General features: G+C 38.9%; 1 protein-coding gene across 22 annotated transcripts in view; it reads left to right on the forward strand.

The window, feature by feature from the left end:
• Positions 1–3732: 3732 nt before the first annotated feature.
• Rims2 (regulating synaptic membrane exocytosis 2) overlaps positions 3733–17186 on the forward strand; it is a 551056-nt gene continuing 537602 nt past the window's right edge. For all 22 annotated transcript variants that reach the window (XM_076836166.2, XM_076836176.2, XM_076836171.2 and 19 more), the window contains exon 1: positions 3733–3908. In XM_076836166.2, the coding sequence (XP_076692281.2) occupies positions 3733–3908 (176 nt within the window). The remainder of the gene's footprint in view (positions 3909–17186) is intronic.

Consider the following 17186-nt stretch of genomic DNA (forward strand, 5'->3'; position numbering starts at 1 on the left):
TACTACAGATTACAAGTTGCCCTTATTAATTTGTAAAATTGAAAGTCCATACTTTCACAGGCTTCACAAGCCTCTAGGATCTTCAGAAAAGGACTTAGATTTTGGAAATAGTTTGTGTCCTATTAAGACCTTGAAAATTCAGTGATGAAGATGGCCATCTTACTTCTAAAGTTAAACAAAAACTCAGTTTTGACTCATCTTTGAATGTATTTAATCACTGAGGGATATGCCCTAAAATATAATGCCATGCAAGACACAGTGAATAATGATATTTTTTTTAAAATTTTTTTAGTTATACGTGGGCACAATATTTATATTTTGTTTGTTTTTATGTGGTGCTGAGGATCGAACCCAGTGCCTCACATATGCGAGGCAAATACTCTGTCACTGAGCCACAACCCCAGCCCAATGATAAACATTTTAACTAAAACACTAAACGGAACAGACAAACCAAAACCTCTAAGACCCATATTATAGAAAGACCAAAGGAGATCTTGTAAGACATTTTACTTTATTTAGTTCTGAACAGTCTTATGTTAAATTGGGGCAATTATTTTGAAAAGTAGCTCACTTTGGCTAAAGCTCATTAAAAAATTTTATATATATATATATATATATATATATACACACACACACACATATATATATTCTATTTTAAAACCAATACAAAATTTTAATTCAAGTGAAAAGTTTGTAACAGTACAGTATAGTATTTTCTACATAGCATTGCTTTTTATGATGTCTATCATGTTGGTATGATATATACCGTGACAAAATTTTATTTCATGAAGGTATGTGACTAATGGTAGACTTATTTATTTAATACTGGGGATTGAACTTAAGGATGCTTCACCACTGAGCTACATTCCCAGTACTTTTTATTTTTTATTTTGAAGCAGGGCCTTGTTTGGCAACTGAGGGTCATGCTAAATTGCTGAGGCTGCCCTTGAACTTGCAATCTTCCAGCCTCATCCTCCAGTTATTGGGATTACAGGCATGCTACCAAGCCTCCAAATAGATAATATTAATATAATTCCACGTCTAAGAATTTCATTTAGTAGAAAAACTTATCTAGTTGTAGTAAAGACTGTAAAAAGGAAACAAACAGTAAGCCCACTTCTGCTTCAATCCTGTAAGAAGTCAAATGTCTCAGTGATTCAGGTTTATGTCCATAAAGTTTCATATGTTGGCACAGTCATTAAGGTAGATGAGAGTTAAAATTCTTTAAATCAAAATTAAATAAATTGAGTTTATATGATCTCATCTGGTTTGCCTAGCTCCAAACAGATTAAATTCGATTTGTAGTATGCATGCATCTTGGTGAATCTGGTGATTAACAACGATAAATAACAATAAAAACAGCAGCTAAGTAGACCGTTTCCTTTTCTCTTTCCAATAACAGGGCATGGAAGAAAAAAACATAGAAATTTAAGCTTAGTAATCGCAGGAGATTTCTAGGGCTGCTTTGTCTGTTCCCAGTTCTTTTAAATTGGGAGCTAGTCAGATGGTACCTGGGGAACAGAAGGAGGAGGGAGAGAGCTTACTACACAACAAAGAGGTAAATATAATACAAACCCCAAAGGCTTTACACCACTCAGCAGACCATAATCTGACCTGGTATTAAACAGCGCGAGAGTGCAAGGCGGGGTAAGGGTGTGTACATTCAGACACACAGCCCAACTCTGTTGTCCACAGCCCTTGGAGAGCGCGGGAAGAGGGGGGTGACCCCTGGCCATTCACGCCCAGCCCAGTCCCCCACCTGGCAGCTCCTGGCCCCGCCCCCGAGGGAGGGTTGTCAGGGCGGTGCTCAACCCAGCGCAGAGTCAGGCGGCGGCCCCTTCATTCCTCCAGGAGTGGCTTTGCCTCTACCCTGGTCTTCTTTCATTGAGCCCTTATCCGTGCTTCAAATATCAGACTCTTACAAAACCTCGGATCTCGCTTCTCTGCCTCCTTGCAGACTAGCGTGAGAGCCCAAAGGGCCAAACAGGCAGAAGCCCTAGACCCAAGCGCGGTCCTCCTCCCTCCGGTTGAGACTTAAAATCTTCACCCTCAGCGTCCAGCCGGCCGCCTATTCATTCTCACCCCATCCGTGACAATCCCTGAGTGTCCCAATCTCACCTCCACGGTCTCCTACGTCTTTCCCTCAGTACCTCTCCGAGAATTCTCTCCCACCAGCCCTGTTTTCCAGAACTTCCTCACCCCACGTCACCACCTGAGGTCCCACTCCCTCTTATCCCCTCCCCGCACACCCAGGTAACTCCTCGCAGCTCTTCCTCCTTCCTGGCTCCCATCCCTGACATTTCAGGGGGACCCCCTAGTGCACGTCCTCCCCCTTCCAGGACTCCACCCCGGACAGCTCGGGAGCCCTTTCTCCACGCACTCCACTCCTTCACCTCAGGACCTGACACGCCGGCGCCTTTCCCCGGTACCCCCACCGAACTCCGTCTACGACCTGATAACTGGCGCTTCACCGCACGCACGCTCCCTACCCGCCCCACACCTCGGGCGCCGCCGCCCAGCCCCCACGCTCACACCCCTCTCAACCTCCCCACCTGCCACACCTGGCACGCTCTTCTCCACCTTCGCTCCCACTCTTCCCCGCACTCTCGGTAATCCGTGTCCCTCTTCCCTACCACTCCCGCTCCGGCCCCAACCCATTTGGGTAGGGTGCGCGCTGTGCCCCGGCCAGGGCAACGGGGAGGTGACGCGGCCCCCGCGGGGAGAGCCTGGAAGGCGGAGGGGCGGAGGCGGCGCGGGCGGCGGCACCGAGCAGCGGCGGCGCAGCGAGCCGGCCCTACGCGCCGACTCCACAGACCCAAGGGGCGGCGGCGGCGGCGGCGGCGGCCGAGGGACCCCGAGCAGCGCGTGATGAAGGCGGGGAGCCCGACCCGGCTGCGCGTCGGAGCTCGCTTGAATCCGGACGTTGACAGTGGAAGGGCCTTGGCCAGAACACTCTCCGCCACTAGCCCCTGTCATTCCTTCTCGGCTTTCGCTTCTCCACTCTAGCCCAGGGTGGGGGTGGAGGTCTCCTGCGGCAGCCTCGGGCCCCGCGGCCCGATCTTCGCCGTTTCTGGAGAGGTCCTCCCTCAGAGCGAACAGGAGCCCTGTGACGCGTCAGCCGGCGGGACGGCTGAGCTGCTTCTCAGGGAAATCGCCCTACTTCCTCACTACCCTCCCCGCTTTTGCCTCAGCGCCCCACAGGCCCGCCGAACGCCGCCTCTCGGCGATCGGAGCGAGTTCCCGGAATTCCCCCGGGAGCCTGGTTCGCAGGCACCCCTTTCCCCTCTGAACGACGCGCGCGCCCCCGGCCCCCGCGGCGGCCGGACACACTCGCGTCCCGGCCCGCGCGCCGCCCTCCCGCCTGCTCCCTTCAGTCACCCCACCCTTAGCTGTCCCCGCCACCTCACTCCACCACCCTCCCCTGCCGCTCCGCGCACTCCGCCTCTGGGCCTCCAGCTCTTCTCTCCCCGAACCGCTCACTTGCCAGCCCTTGGCCTCGGGAAGAAGAAATATTTCCGAAGCTATCTCCTCAACCCTCCCTTCCCCACCGCGGTCACCCTCCCCTCCCCCTGCTCTTTCTTGGGGGAGGGGGGCTGTCGCCTCAGATTGAAGGCCATTGATTTGTATGTATTTGTCCCAGTGCCGGAGGCTGCCCCAGCCGCCGGCGTCCGTGCCGCCGCTGCCAGTGGAGTTGGCTCCCTGCTTCCCTAGGGTGGTTCAGGTCCACCAAACATGTCGGCTCCAGTCGGGCCCCGGGGCCGCCCGACTCCCACCCCGGCGGCCTCTCAGCCGCCTCCGCAGCCCGAGATGCCCGACCTCAGCCACCTCACCGAGGAGGAGAGGAAAATCATCCTGGCTGTTATGGATCGGCAGAAGAAGGAAGAGGAGAAGGAGCAGTCAGTGCTCAAGTAAGGACCGGGCTCCATCTTCCCGCCTCCCTCCTGCCCCTCCGCCCCCTCGGTCGCTGCCCTGCGGCCGCCTGCGCGTCCCGATCGCCGCCCTCCCTCCCGCCCGCGGCGCCCGGGCCACGAGGGCTGCAGCCGACGCCGGCTGCCCGGGCTGCTTTCTGGGTGTCAGAGCGTGGGGGTGTGTGTCGCGGAGGGAGGGCGCGGAGGCCGACTGAGGTGACGGTGGCGAGTCTTTGGGCGGTGTAATTTGCCCCGGCGCCCTCCGGCTTTCCCCGCCGGCCAGTTCAGCTCCGTGGTTCTGGTGGGGATGGGGCTGGACCCAGGCTCCTGGTTTCCCTTTTCCCGCCCTCCCCTCCAGGAGGCAGTGACTGGGACAAGGAATCCAATATGGCCGTGCACAGGTGCTCCCTGGCCCGACCCGGGTGGAGGCGCGCCGGCCCGGGTTGCGGGCGCCGCCGAGGGTCCCTTGTCCTGCGCCTCTGCGGGGCCGCTTTGACCCCAGCGCCGGGAAGAGCGGAGCTGCCCTCAGTCGCCGCGGGCAAGAGGGCGGCGGCACTGGCCAGGGGCCTAAACTCAGTAGTGTTTCGGGTGGGTGTGCGTCCGCCGCCATCTTCCAGCCCCTCCCCCTCGGCGGGTGCTAACACCCTGCACTCTGCTGCTCTTCCTATTTGCAACTAGTAAATCTGTGTAATCCTGAAGAGACTCCAGTCCGTATCAGTATTGTGATTTGGCTTGCTTCCTACCTCGTGAAGTTCTACTCTTTGTGCTTGTGGTCCAGGCAGCCCGGATTCTGCCCAGGGTGGGAGGCGAAAAGTAGCCCTAGGCATTGGTTAGATGCTGTGTAACTTCAGCACTAGGGAACTGTCCAGGCATGGTTATCGGTATCTCTTGAGATTGCTTTCTCCTGGGTGTAACAGATTTGTTACTACAGGTTTGCTTTTAAATGTTTCATGGTTATTTGAGTTCTCTGTTAATACGAAAGAGATTGTGCAAAACAAGTGCAACCTTTTTGTGTTATTCCAACTCAACTTTTTTCTTTTTTTGCTTGAAATGAGTTGTTTACTGGAAGATTAACTTGTACAGTTAATGTATCTTAATATATCAAGATCAGTTTATATATCAAAGGTGGGACCGTTCTTTTGTTATGTCATCAAATATACTTTCCCCACATTCTTCATAGAAACACACGATTGAAAGTGTCGGGTTCCTCTACGAAGGAAATAACACACTGACCTCTACTCAAATTAAAAAAAAAAAGGTCAAGTTCAGTATTTCATGCATTTATGAAGACATATTTTTCGTGGTCTACACATATATTTATTTTTCCATATTTTAATAAAAAACACTTCATGTAATTTATGGTAGCAAACTTATACTAAAAAATCTCATATTAGAAAAAAGATACAATTTCTCATGAAATATTGAAGGACTAAGAGAGCAAACGTATTTCTGATATCTTAATTGAAACTAAGAATTACTTCTTCAAAGCTAACTTCTGTGTTTGAATATTTATTTGGGAAAGTGATTTATTAATTGGCATGGGGTGTGAAAACTAAGCGATTTGAACAGTTTATTTCAACTAGTGAAAGACTAAAGAATTATTTTTAAAAGCATTTTTAGCACACTCCTAACTTTGCTTAACTTTATTGTGGATACTAACAAAGCCAAGCTTTTGAAAATTTACAATTTTATGTTTAAATATGTGAATTTTTACTTTTTGTTGTACTTGCTGAAAATTATTGTTGCCAAAATGATGCTTAAGGTATAGTTCTTTTTGATCCACACATTTAAATGTAAAATGTGTTTTTTTTTTTTAATAGTGGGGTACATAATTGTGTTTATTGGCTAGTTCATTACAATTCTACAGACATCTATTTAACATATAGAAATTTAAGTGAACTTTTGAGTACTGAATTAGAATTATTCAAAATGAACAGTATATTTCATAGGAAAATGTTTTAAAGTTTTTTTTTTTTTTAGGTAGCTGCATGAGTATATGATATATACATATGTAAAACTACATATTATAAAGATACATATGTTTGTGTATTTAATGTGCATAATTTCAGTAGACAAAATTCTCTAAATATATATTCATGAAATATATGACATTATGCCCATAAAATAAGTATTTACATATGTAAATTTATTTATTTAAAATAAATTTATTTAAAATATCTATTTGCATTTCTACCTAACAGTCTTGGAAAGGGATCTTAACCTCAAAATGGCTATATGATTTCAGAACTATTTTTACATTCATTTTAAGAAGTTACTTGGAGAGCTGGGTTTGTAGCCTAGTGGTACAGTGCTTGCTTAGCATGCGTGAGGCACTGGGTTTGATTCTCAGAACCATATATAAATAACTAAAATAAAGGTCCACTGACAACTAAAAGATATTAAAAAAAAGTTACTTGGAGATTAAAGCATAATATATTTAAAAATTTAGTTTTAGGGGCTGGGAATGTGGCTCAAGTGGTAGCGTGCTCGCCTGGCATGCGTGCGGCCTGGGTTCGAGCCTCAGCACCACATACAAAACAAAGATGTTGTGTCCACCGATAACTAAAAAATAAATATTAGAAAATTCTCTCTCTCTCTCTCCCTCTCTCACTCTCTCTTTTTTAAAAAATTTAGTTTTAAATATTGTTTAAAATATTTTGTAATAAAATAAAATTAGGCAAGGAAGTTGAGAAGAATAGAATGTATAACAGAATTATATTAATGAGAGAAATAATTTTGAAGAATTTGACAGTTTGATAAGTAGTATATTATCAGTATTGGATATTAAATAACAAATATGATATGTAAGAAAAATACCAATATTCTTCGGTGATTACTATTTCCAAGAAAGTTTTAGGTTGTCACCAAATCTGCCTTTCTCTGTAGTGGTACTCATTTAGTTGCAAGTTAATATCTTTTTTGAGAGGTCATAGGGAGAAATAAACTGAAATCCAAATTCATATCTGTTACCTTTTTAAAAAAAAATAAAAAGGCATTGTGTTGTGTCCATCTACACCTAAAAAATAAATATGAAAAAAAATGAGTTTGATGTGTGCAAGAGCTTGAAACTGTTTTATGAAAATATTTTTGCATGATCTGTGTGTTTCAATATTCATATTAAGTGTTAAACAAAGTGAGATGTGCATACCCAAGGGTATCACATGATGCTTTATTGGAATACAGAAAGAAGATATTAAAGTTTCATTTCTATTTGAAAAAGAAATTAAACTTCATTAATATTTAATATATAGATTAACAGTACTAACATACACATAATTTTTAAGTAAATGTGCATGTCTTAAGAAGTTCATGCTTGAGATATTTTTTCCTTATTTTTTATTCATGCATTGTAGTTGTACATAGTGGTGGAATTCATTGTTACATATTCAAGCATGTATAGTATATAACAGTGTAATTTGGCCAATATTATTTCTCAGAATTTCCCCTGTCCTTTCCATTCTCCCTCCATCTACCTAGTCCCTTTTTTCTACTGATCTCCCTTTGATTTTCATAAGATCCACCCCCCCCCCCCCCCAGGTTTCTTTTTCTATTTCCACTCTTGTTTCCACATATGAGAGAAAACCTACTACCCTTGACTTTCTGAGTTTGGCTATTTTGCTTAACCTAATGTTCAAGAGATATTCTATGCATAAGAGTAGGCATATATATACATCAAATATTATATATCTATTTGTGTGTGTATTCATGTTTGCATGTATGTACACATGTATGTATTTATGTAAATATAAAAACAAATTCTGTTAAATATAGCAGTCTTATACATTTTAATGACCATAATATCTCATTTGATGAACTTTCTGTAATTTCTTTAGTATCATATTTATGGGTATTTAAGTTGTTTCTAGCCGTACACCCCCCCCCCCTGTACTGAGGAATGAGCCTAGGGGTGCTTAACCACTGAGTTATATCCCCCAGCCCTTTTTATTTTTTATTTTAAGACAGAATCTCAATATAAAATAACACATAATAAAAATTTACCTGTGTCTGCTCATCTCAAGGATGGTTTAGCTCTTTGAACTCTGGTCTTAGGACCAGTATTCTCTTAGGGAAAAGTTGTGAACTGACTTCTTTTATTGTTTTAGCTGTTCTAAAGAGTTTATAAAATACATATGAATCATTAGAAGTGACTACAACTTGGGATATGGTGGGTTGGGATGGTAAATAATAGAGTAATGGTAAAATGATGAAAAGGGAGAAAGAAGAAAAGAGGACAGAGGAAAAAGGGGAGAAGGAGAAAGGTCAGGGCTCCTTGAATCCATTCTTACGTGGAAGAACTTCACTTAATAGCTTTTAAAACTTTTTTTCTTCTGTGTAGTTCATGCCATATAATTTTTCAAAACTCCTGGCCTCTCATCAAATTTTCTCTGTTCCCATTGATAATAGTTGCAGTGAATTTCTTACCCACTGGCTTTGTTTCATCCTTTGGATATTTTAAACTATCACACAATCTTTTTTTTTTTTTTTTTTAAAGAGAGAGAGAGAGAGAATTTTTAATATTTATTTTTTAGTTTTCGGCGGACACAACATCTTTGAATGTGGTGCTGAGGATCGAACCCGGGCCACACCCATGCCAGGCCAGCGAGCTACCGCTTGAGCCAATCCCCAGACCTATCACACAATCTTTTTTATATTAGGTTTAACTGTAATAAATTTCCTTCCTTGTGTATATTCCTCCATCACCTCTAATGGAGTTTTGGAGATGTGAATGTATTTTAAGAATGTAGACAGGACAGTGGAATGAGATGAACATCAATACCGTAAGTACATGTATGAAGACATGGATGGTGTGACTCTACTTTGTGTACAACCAGAGCCATGAAAAATTGTGCTCTATGTGTGTACTATGAATTGAAATGCATTCTGCTGTCATATATAACAAAGTAGAATAAATACATAAATTTTAAAAAGAATATAGACAGGAGATAAGCCATGGAAATGACATGTTGAAATTGGTGAAGATTGTGTTTCTCTTTTCATTATTGTGCTGAATTATTTCTAAGCAGGGTCTTAGAAAGTGTATTATGAAAAGGAGATAAATTTTATTGAGTTTTGAGGTGAGAAGTTCCATAGTTATGATTGGAGGTAGTATTATCCAAAGGGGAAAGTTTAGACTCAGTTGTGATACAGTATCTCACATACTTCTTCTCTAATATTGTTTCCTAAGAATCGAAGGCAAACTGGGCTCTGTGGCACACATCTGTATCTCAGAGGCTTGGGAGGCTGAGGCAGGAGGATCACAAATTTGAGGCCAGCCTCAGCAACTTAGCATGACCCTCATTAATTTAGTGAGATACTTTCTCAAAATAAAAAATGAAAAAGGGCTGGGGATGTAGCTCAGTGGTTGAGGGCTTCTAGATTAAATCTTCAGTATCAAAAAAAGTGGACACACACACAGAGGAAAAAAATTGAAGGCAACTAGATAGTATTAGTTTTGCAAGAATTAGCAACTTTTATACAGTTTATATATTATGAGCATTTATTATATCTATATTACATATACATATCAGAAGCTCTAATGTATATTTTCTGTACAACATACTGCTAGCTAAATGCTTTTTAAAGGTTTTAGAATTAAGTTTTAGATAATTTTATATTATAAATATTTAATATTTTTATGTAACACACATAATTTGGTAGTTTTTGCCAAATAGAGGGTCTGAATAAATGCTGCTTTATGCACAGGAGAAAGATGACATTCTTTGTCTGTTAATGACTTTTTCTTTTCTTTATGTTCTAGAAAGGAAAAATGGCTTGGCAGTTTCAAGCCTCCTGTATCTAGTTTCCAGGCTGCTTAAAACTAGGAGGAAAGTACACAAAACAATATAATTAGCAGAATAACCACAATGATGTTTAATGCATTGGTATTGTTCAATTCACAGATTGAAGTGATGCTCACATCCTTTTTATTTTGTTGGTCTGTGCACCTTCAGCAACAAAATCTCTGTTATAATTAAGTTACAGACTGAATGTTTGTGTCCCTCAAATTCATAAGTTGAAACCTATATTCCAGTGTGATGGTAATAGAAGGTAGGGCATTTTGGGGGTGACTAGGACACAAGGGCAGAGCCCTCATTAATAGGATTAGTGCCCTTATTTAAAACAAAAAGGCTCCATAGAGCTCCTTTATCCTAGTACCATGTGAGGTTATGGTAAGACAGTGACCTATAAACCAGGAAGAAAGTCTGCATCATACAATGAATGTGTCACCACCACCTTGAATTTGGACTTCCTAGACTCTGGAACTATGAAAAATAAATTTCTGTTGTTTATAAGCCATGCAGTTTATGGTACTTTATTATAATGGTTCAAATAGACAAACACATGGAACAGTCCAGTAGTCACCATGCAGATGAAATCCACCTTCCTTGTAAATTGTGTATTTATGAATTTTATGACTAAGACTTTAGTTAGCTTAGACCAGACAATCACTGAAGAGAGATCAAAGAAAATTTAGTACCGTGGAAGTACTTTTGGAGTTAACCATTACACAGATATTTAAAGCTTCTTAAAAGTTAAATAAATAAAAGAAAATTACAGAGAATTTGTTTTAGTTAACATGATGTTAATCACAGTAATGTAAACTGAACATAAACTTGGTTGGAAGAAAAAAATGTTGTAACAGGGACGAGGAATGCCATCTTTCTCCTGTGTTTAAAGCAGCACTTATTCAGACCCTCTATTTAGCAAAACCTATCAAATTTTGTTATGTTACATAATTTGAAGTCTCTTAACACATGTAAGTGTTCATGTAAACACATATGTTATTCATGTAAAGTCTAATGGGCCTGGATGAGAGTAGTTATTCACCAAAACGTAGTCCGATGAACCCATCTAGATGCAAGGGGAACTCGAAAAGCTAATCCAGAGTCAGGCAGCTGCTCCACAGCAACAGGTCCATGAAATGAAAATACAAATTTTTATGACTTCCTAGCCATCTCTACCATAAAATTCATTTTTGACAGAAAAAAATGTGTTAATAAAATATTGATTATTTCATGCTAAACACAGCTTTGGGTTAAAAGGAATTACGTATATTAAAATATTTTTCATCTATGTGTCTGGGAAGGAAACTATTAGAAAAATGATAGTAATTACCTCATATGCCAGCAAACAGCTCATGTTTCCACCTGTTGAAAACTGGGTTAGGTCTTCGTGTTCTTATACAAAATAGCTGCCAATATCTTAAGAAATGATTGTTTTGGGGTCATACTTGGAAGAAGTTACTTCTCTTGGCCATGACAGCTGTTGGTTATGGTGTGTGGTATTTTAATTAAACTAACAAGCAAGCAGTGGCCAACAAATTAAATCAATGAGAACAAAATGTATTTAATAAATATTATTTCCATCAACCTTTCATTTAGTTATTATGTATTCCAGAATTTGAGAAATTAAGCCTTTTTGCTAGTGTTAAACACTGTTTTGTTTTTTCCTTATCATTGGTTTATTTTTCTGTTTGAAATAGTTAGCATTTTAGAAACCAGCAATAACAAAATTTCTTGGACAAAAATAATGGTGGTATTGTGGTGCTAGAAAGCTAAATGGATCCTCAGAGAGAATGTTTGAAATTGGATCTTCTTACAGGTAAATTCCAAAAGAGAAACAATTTAAAATCAGAGAAATTTGAGTATAGATATTTAAATAGCTGATTCAGAGGGTATGAACCTTGAAAACATAAATCTTTAGAATGAAGGCTCAGCGATTGGAATACAACTGATGAAGTTGAATTTCTCGATGATAAAGGAAATAAAGAATATTTCCATGTCATTAGTGATCAAGTCCTCAAGTTTGTTTAACAATAACGACGTAACATGGTAGCAAGGTTAAGCTAAAGAAATGAAGTAATCAGTGTGTGTAAATAAAGTGTTTCATTTGAGGTAATCTATGGCTAAGGCTACCTTAAATTAAAGAGATTTTGTAATACCTATATTTCATGCTTGATTTCCTTTAAGTTTTTTCCCTTCAGTTTTTCAGTAAAGTTTCAGTCTACTTTTGTTGATATAGTACGAATTTAGGGTACCCATAAAGAAAATTCTGTAGTATCATAGGTTGTCTCAGCTGAGGATCTGAGAAGGAACATGTAGAAATGGGAGAAAGAGAAGGGGAAATTCAGGAACATGGGACTAGTATTTATTTTTTTTTTCCTTTTTTAAATTGATTTTTTAAAAAAATAAATGACAGAGGAATGCATTACAATTCTTATTACACATATACAACACGATTTTTCATATCTCTAGTTGTATATAAAGTACGTTGACACCAATTTGTGTCTTCATACATGTACTTTGGATAATGATGTCTACCACATTCACCATCCTTGCTAATCTCCTACCCCCTCCCTTTCTCTTGTATTTAGTTTTTATTCTAAGTGTGTTCCATACAAAGTTTTGTTTGAATTTGAGTGTATCTGTAATCTTGTAGCAGGACTTGAATGAGGGAACTAACATTCATTCAATGTCTACTATGTACTAGGATTCAAGTCATGATGCTTTTAAGTGGAGGAATACTGATTTGAACTTAGATATTTGTACTTAGATCTTTCTACCTCCCAAACCCATTCTCTTTCCTTTACATTGCCATTTATTTAGTCTTATGGTAAACAGTAAGAGCATATAGTGCTCAAGTGTCTGGACTCTGGAGTCAGACAGACTGGGTTTGAATTCCACTGTTACTTAGTATATGTGTACCTTACTGTGTTTATTTGCAAAATGGGGATAATAATAACACCTATTTTAGAGACTGTTTTGAGAATTGAGTTTACATTTGTAAAGTCCTTAGAAGAAGGTCTAGTATATAATAAGCATCACATAAGTGCTAAAATAAATAAGTTAGGAGAGGAATACACTGACAACTATGGAGAATATCAATTTCATTAATAAATACTTTTTATTTCTCAGTGCTAGGGATTGAACCCAGGGACACTCTACCACTGAGTCCCCAGTCTCTTTCCCATCCACTTTTTTCCTTCCTTTTTTTTTTTTTTTTAAAATTTTTGTTTTGAGACAGGATTTCACTAAGTTGTTCACACAGGTGTCGAACTTGTGATCTTCCGGCTTCAGCCTCTGGAGTAGCTGTGATTACAGGTGTGCACCACCATTCCTGCAATAAATACTCTTTAAATGCCCCCAAATTTTAATACCTGTTGAAAGGACATCGTCACATTCATCAGTAAATAAGACTTAAGATCTTCCAAGTTTATTCATAGTATTACTTGCATTAGTTTTTTTTTTTCTAATAAACTTGGTGGCTTAAAAGAATACATATTTATTTTCTTACAGTTCTGTAGATTCTTCTCTAATTTTAGTCATCTATAAATTTCTGCTTGGCATGAGAAGAAACATATTTATATATTTCTGGGAATAGTTCAGAACATAATTTTTTTTTGGGGGGGATTATTCCCCTCACATTTTTTATTCCAGTAGAAATAAGTTTGGATATTTTTTTTTTTAAAGTTTGGATATATTTTTATATATTCCCATATTATTTAGTTTTTACAATGTATTTTTTATCTGAGACACAAATTCTAAAATTACATCTGTGAAATAAAATTTTACAGTATACTTTTTTATTTTAATTTTTTTTCTTTTGTTCCTTTTAGATACATAAGACAGGAGAGTGTATTTTGACATATTACACATACATGGAGTTTAACTTATTCTAATTAGGATCCCATTCTTGTGGTTGTACATGATATGGAGTTTCATTGGTTGTGTATTCATATATGAACATAGGAAAGTTATGTCTGATTCATTCTAATGTCTTTCCTATTCCCATCCCTCCTCCCTTCCCTTCATTCCCCTTTGTCTGATTCACTGAATCCTGGGGTTTATGATACATCATCTTCAAATTAACTGCCAATTAAGCTCATCACTTCTTATTAATTTAACACTTTCTTCCTGAATTAAAATGTTGATCTAACTGGGGTGGAGGGATTGGAGGCAAGAAGTGTGAATGAATTGTCCTGCATTCTGCACATAACACTTAAGTATTCTCCCTAAGTAGCCATGTTAGTGGATAATTTTATTTATTTTTATAGGGTGAGGAATAAATAATTTTACCACATGACTAACAGTGAAAAGTCATTAACATACTCACAAATGCAACATTTTCATTATCTAGATGGTCATTTTAAAGAGTCAGAGTAAAGTTTATATTGTAATACAAGTAAGGAAAGATTTGGATTTAATCTTTTCACAAGAATATGGTTTTGCTTGACATGTTTGGTTGAACAGTTATTTCTTTCCTCACAATAAAGTATATTATCTTCTGTTTCCTGTAATTACCAGCTAAAAGTCTCATGTAATTAAAAGATTTAAAATGTAAAGTATAATCAATTGTTTTTCTTTCTTTGTTTTTATTTTTTTATGGTGCTGAGGATCGAACCGAGGGCCTCATACATGGGAGGCAAGCACTCTACCGCTGAGCCACAATCCCAGTCCTAATCAATTGTTTTGACCTAGGTGTATGAACATTGAAAGTAACTGAAATAAAGTAGAAAAAAATTAATGTCAATTCATACTGCAATGTATAGTTTTATATGTTAGTATAGATTAAATGTCAGAGTCCAGTCAGAAGATATAAACTACAATAGTAATTTGAACAAGGACATTTTAATGCAAAGGACTAACTGAGACAGGGAGCAGCCTTCTCTTCTAGGGCTAAGGCAGATTACCCACAAAAGAAACAAATTTGGAAGAAGTTTCTTCCTCCATGCCTTATCGGAGGGTGTGACTGCAGCACCTATGCTGCCACAGACTGGGACAGGCAAGCAGGAAATCATGTGTGGGTTTTTTGGTGGGACTTGCTGATATGCTTGCTGGGGTGCTCAGGAAACAGTGGGAAAACTATTAGGGTGCCAGCCAGTCTTACTGAGAAACTGCCTGCTGGTATGCCACAAAAACTTGCTGGAAAGATGGTTTTTCGGGATCTGTGATATATGCTAGGAGATTTAATACTACTGAAGTAGCCCTTAAGTTCCAGGCAGCCATGAACTATATAGCAAAAACAATAAAATGCACAGAACGTGGAAGACACCCCTTTTTCCTTCAGTGTCATTATGGCTCCCTCTACTGACAAAGCTCAACATTGTGCCAACTGGCAAAGGAGAAATGATGAGTCCAAACAAAATAGGGCACAGAAGGGTATATTTGGAGTGTACGGGCAATAAACTTATAGTAGGCCAAACTTGTGGTAGGTTATGCTATCCTCAATTATCCATTATCTTAAAACAATGTAGGTTTATTTCTTTCACATGCTACATATTTTCTCTGGGTTGTTTAGGATCTCTATTCCATGTCATTCTTATTCTGAGAGAAGCCGCTTTCTGGAATATTGTGAGCAGATGAAAAGGGAGACTGAAGAATTGCAAGTAGTTTCTTCTCAGAAATATGTATACAACTTTTGCTCACATCTTTTTGACCAAAGCAAGTTACCTGATCCTGTTTAATTCAAGGTAGAGGAAAGTATAATTTTTTCATGTATAGAGAAAGAACCAGAAATTTTGCTGAAAAATGTAACTACCACAGGATTGATAGGATTGGCATTAAAAATATTAGGTAATGCCTTGGATAATTATTTATAAGTCATTTTTTAAATTTTTATCTTATTTGCTTTGTGGATATTATGAATTTTAGTGAAAAATAGCATTGATGCTCTTAACTTCTAGGTCAGTGAACTCAAAATAGACAAGAAACATGTTTGTGTAAAATAGTGAAATGGAGAAAAAAACTTACGCAGCAAGAAATATTTTTGAAGGTTAGGTACAAATAGACCATTTTCAAAATTTTGCATTTTGAAATTTTGTATTAAATAGTGCTTATAATATAGCACATGAAATATGAAGTCTCTTTATGCTGAAAAAGGCTTTTTCATTTATGGCCTTGGATAGGGGATAGAAAACAAGATTTAGGTGTTTCGATTAGAGGTCCAGCTCTATCATTTACAAGCTCCGTTATCTTGAAGAAGTCACTTAGAGTCCCTAAACTATATAAGATGAAGATTAAAAACAAAGGTTCACAATCCCTTAACTGAAACTTTGGTGCCAAACGTTTGAGAATTCAAGTATTTTGGACTTTAGAAATGTAAAGTTGCATATACCATGTAATATGTAGCTTTCAGCAGGGCCAGGATAGCAGTGCCAAGTGAAAAGTATGAATATTTACAGGTAGATTAAATAAAGATTACAGCCTCATCCCAATTCAGGTCAAGAATTGACCCAGACTTACAAAAAAGTTCTTGTTTTCAGAGCTTTTGGAATTTTAGAATCATGGTTAAGAAATTATGGGCTTGTGGTATCCTTATCACAGTGTTAAAGTGCCTCTGTATAAGTTACTGTAATATGTTATAATCATAACGGCCATTGACATTGTCATTATTATTATTAGACACTTAAAATGGTATTTAGAAGAAAGAATTGAAAATTAGGTTTTGCTGTGATAGGTTTACTTACATAGGCCAATATTAGGGTGTTTATTGATACCAGATTTTTGCACATTAAAAACTGGTCGTATAACTCTTTTTCTTAAAATACCAGGGTTTGCTGGGTGTGGTGGTGCATGCTTGTATTCCAAGTGTCTCCGGAGACTGAGATAGGAGGATGAGTTCATCCCCACAAACAAAAGAAAGCAAACAAAAAAAGCCCTCTAAACACAGTGTCAGCTATATGCAGCCTTTAACTGGAGACTCTCCTCAGAAACTTGGAACACACAAAGTGATAAGTAATTATTTTCCCAGGGATGGTACACGATGCATAAATAAATAATTTACTACATTCAATGGATGCTTTATGACATTAGATCTTAATTCTCTTCTAGACCTCTAGTTGACAAAAGCTAGAAAAAGTCTGTAAGTTTTAGCATGCAAGTAAGATCCTTCATGAACTGTCTTCTATTTATTTACGGTTTTTAGATATATCTTTTCCCCGTCACTGTATACTTTAGTTAAATAGTACACTCATTTAATTTAGTGATTTCTAATCTTTTATATGTCATGCCACACAAAGCTTAAAATGATGGATGTGTATCTAATATTGGGTAAGCTGGGAGCGATTTGGGGACTTGTGACTAGGTAAAAAAAAAGTCAATCAACATTTTCTATTATAATATTAGAAGCAAAACAAAATACAAGCTATGGAAAATAGTAAATGTTGAATCATGGAAATTTTTAAATAAAATCTCAAAATCTAAAATGAGATGGTTAGCTAGTAATTATGAGCATTTTTTTTTCTGTGGTTCTAGGGATTGAACCCAGGGCCTTGTGCAT

This window comes from Callospermophilus lateralis, chromosome 16 (genome assembly GCF_048772815.1).
Source record: "Callospermophilus lateralis isolate mCalLat2 chromosome 16, mCalLat2.hap1, whole genome shotgun sequence".
Taxonomy (NCBI): domain Eukaryota; kingdom Metazoa; phylum Chordata; class Mammalia; order Rodentia; family Sciuridae; genus Callospermophilus; species Callospermophilus lateralis.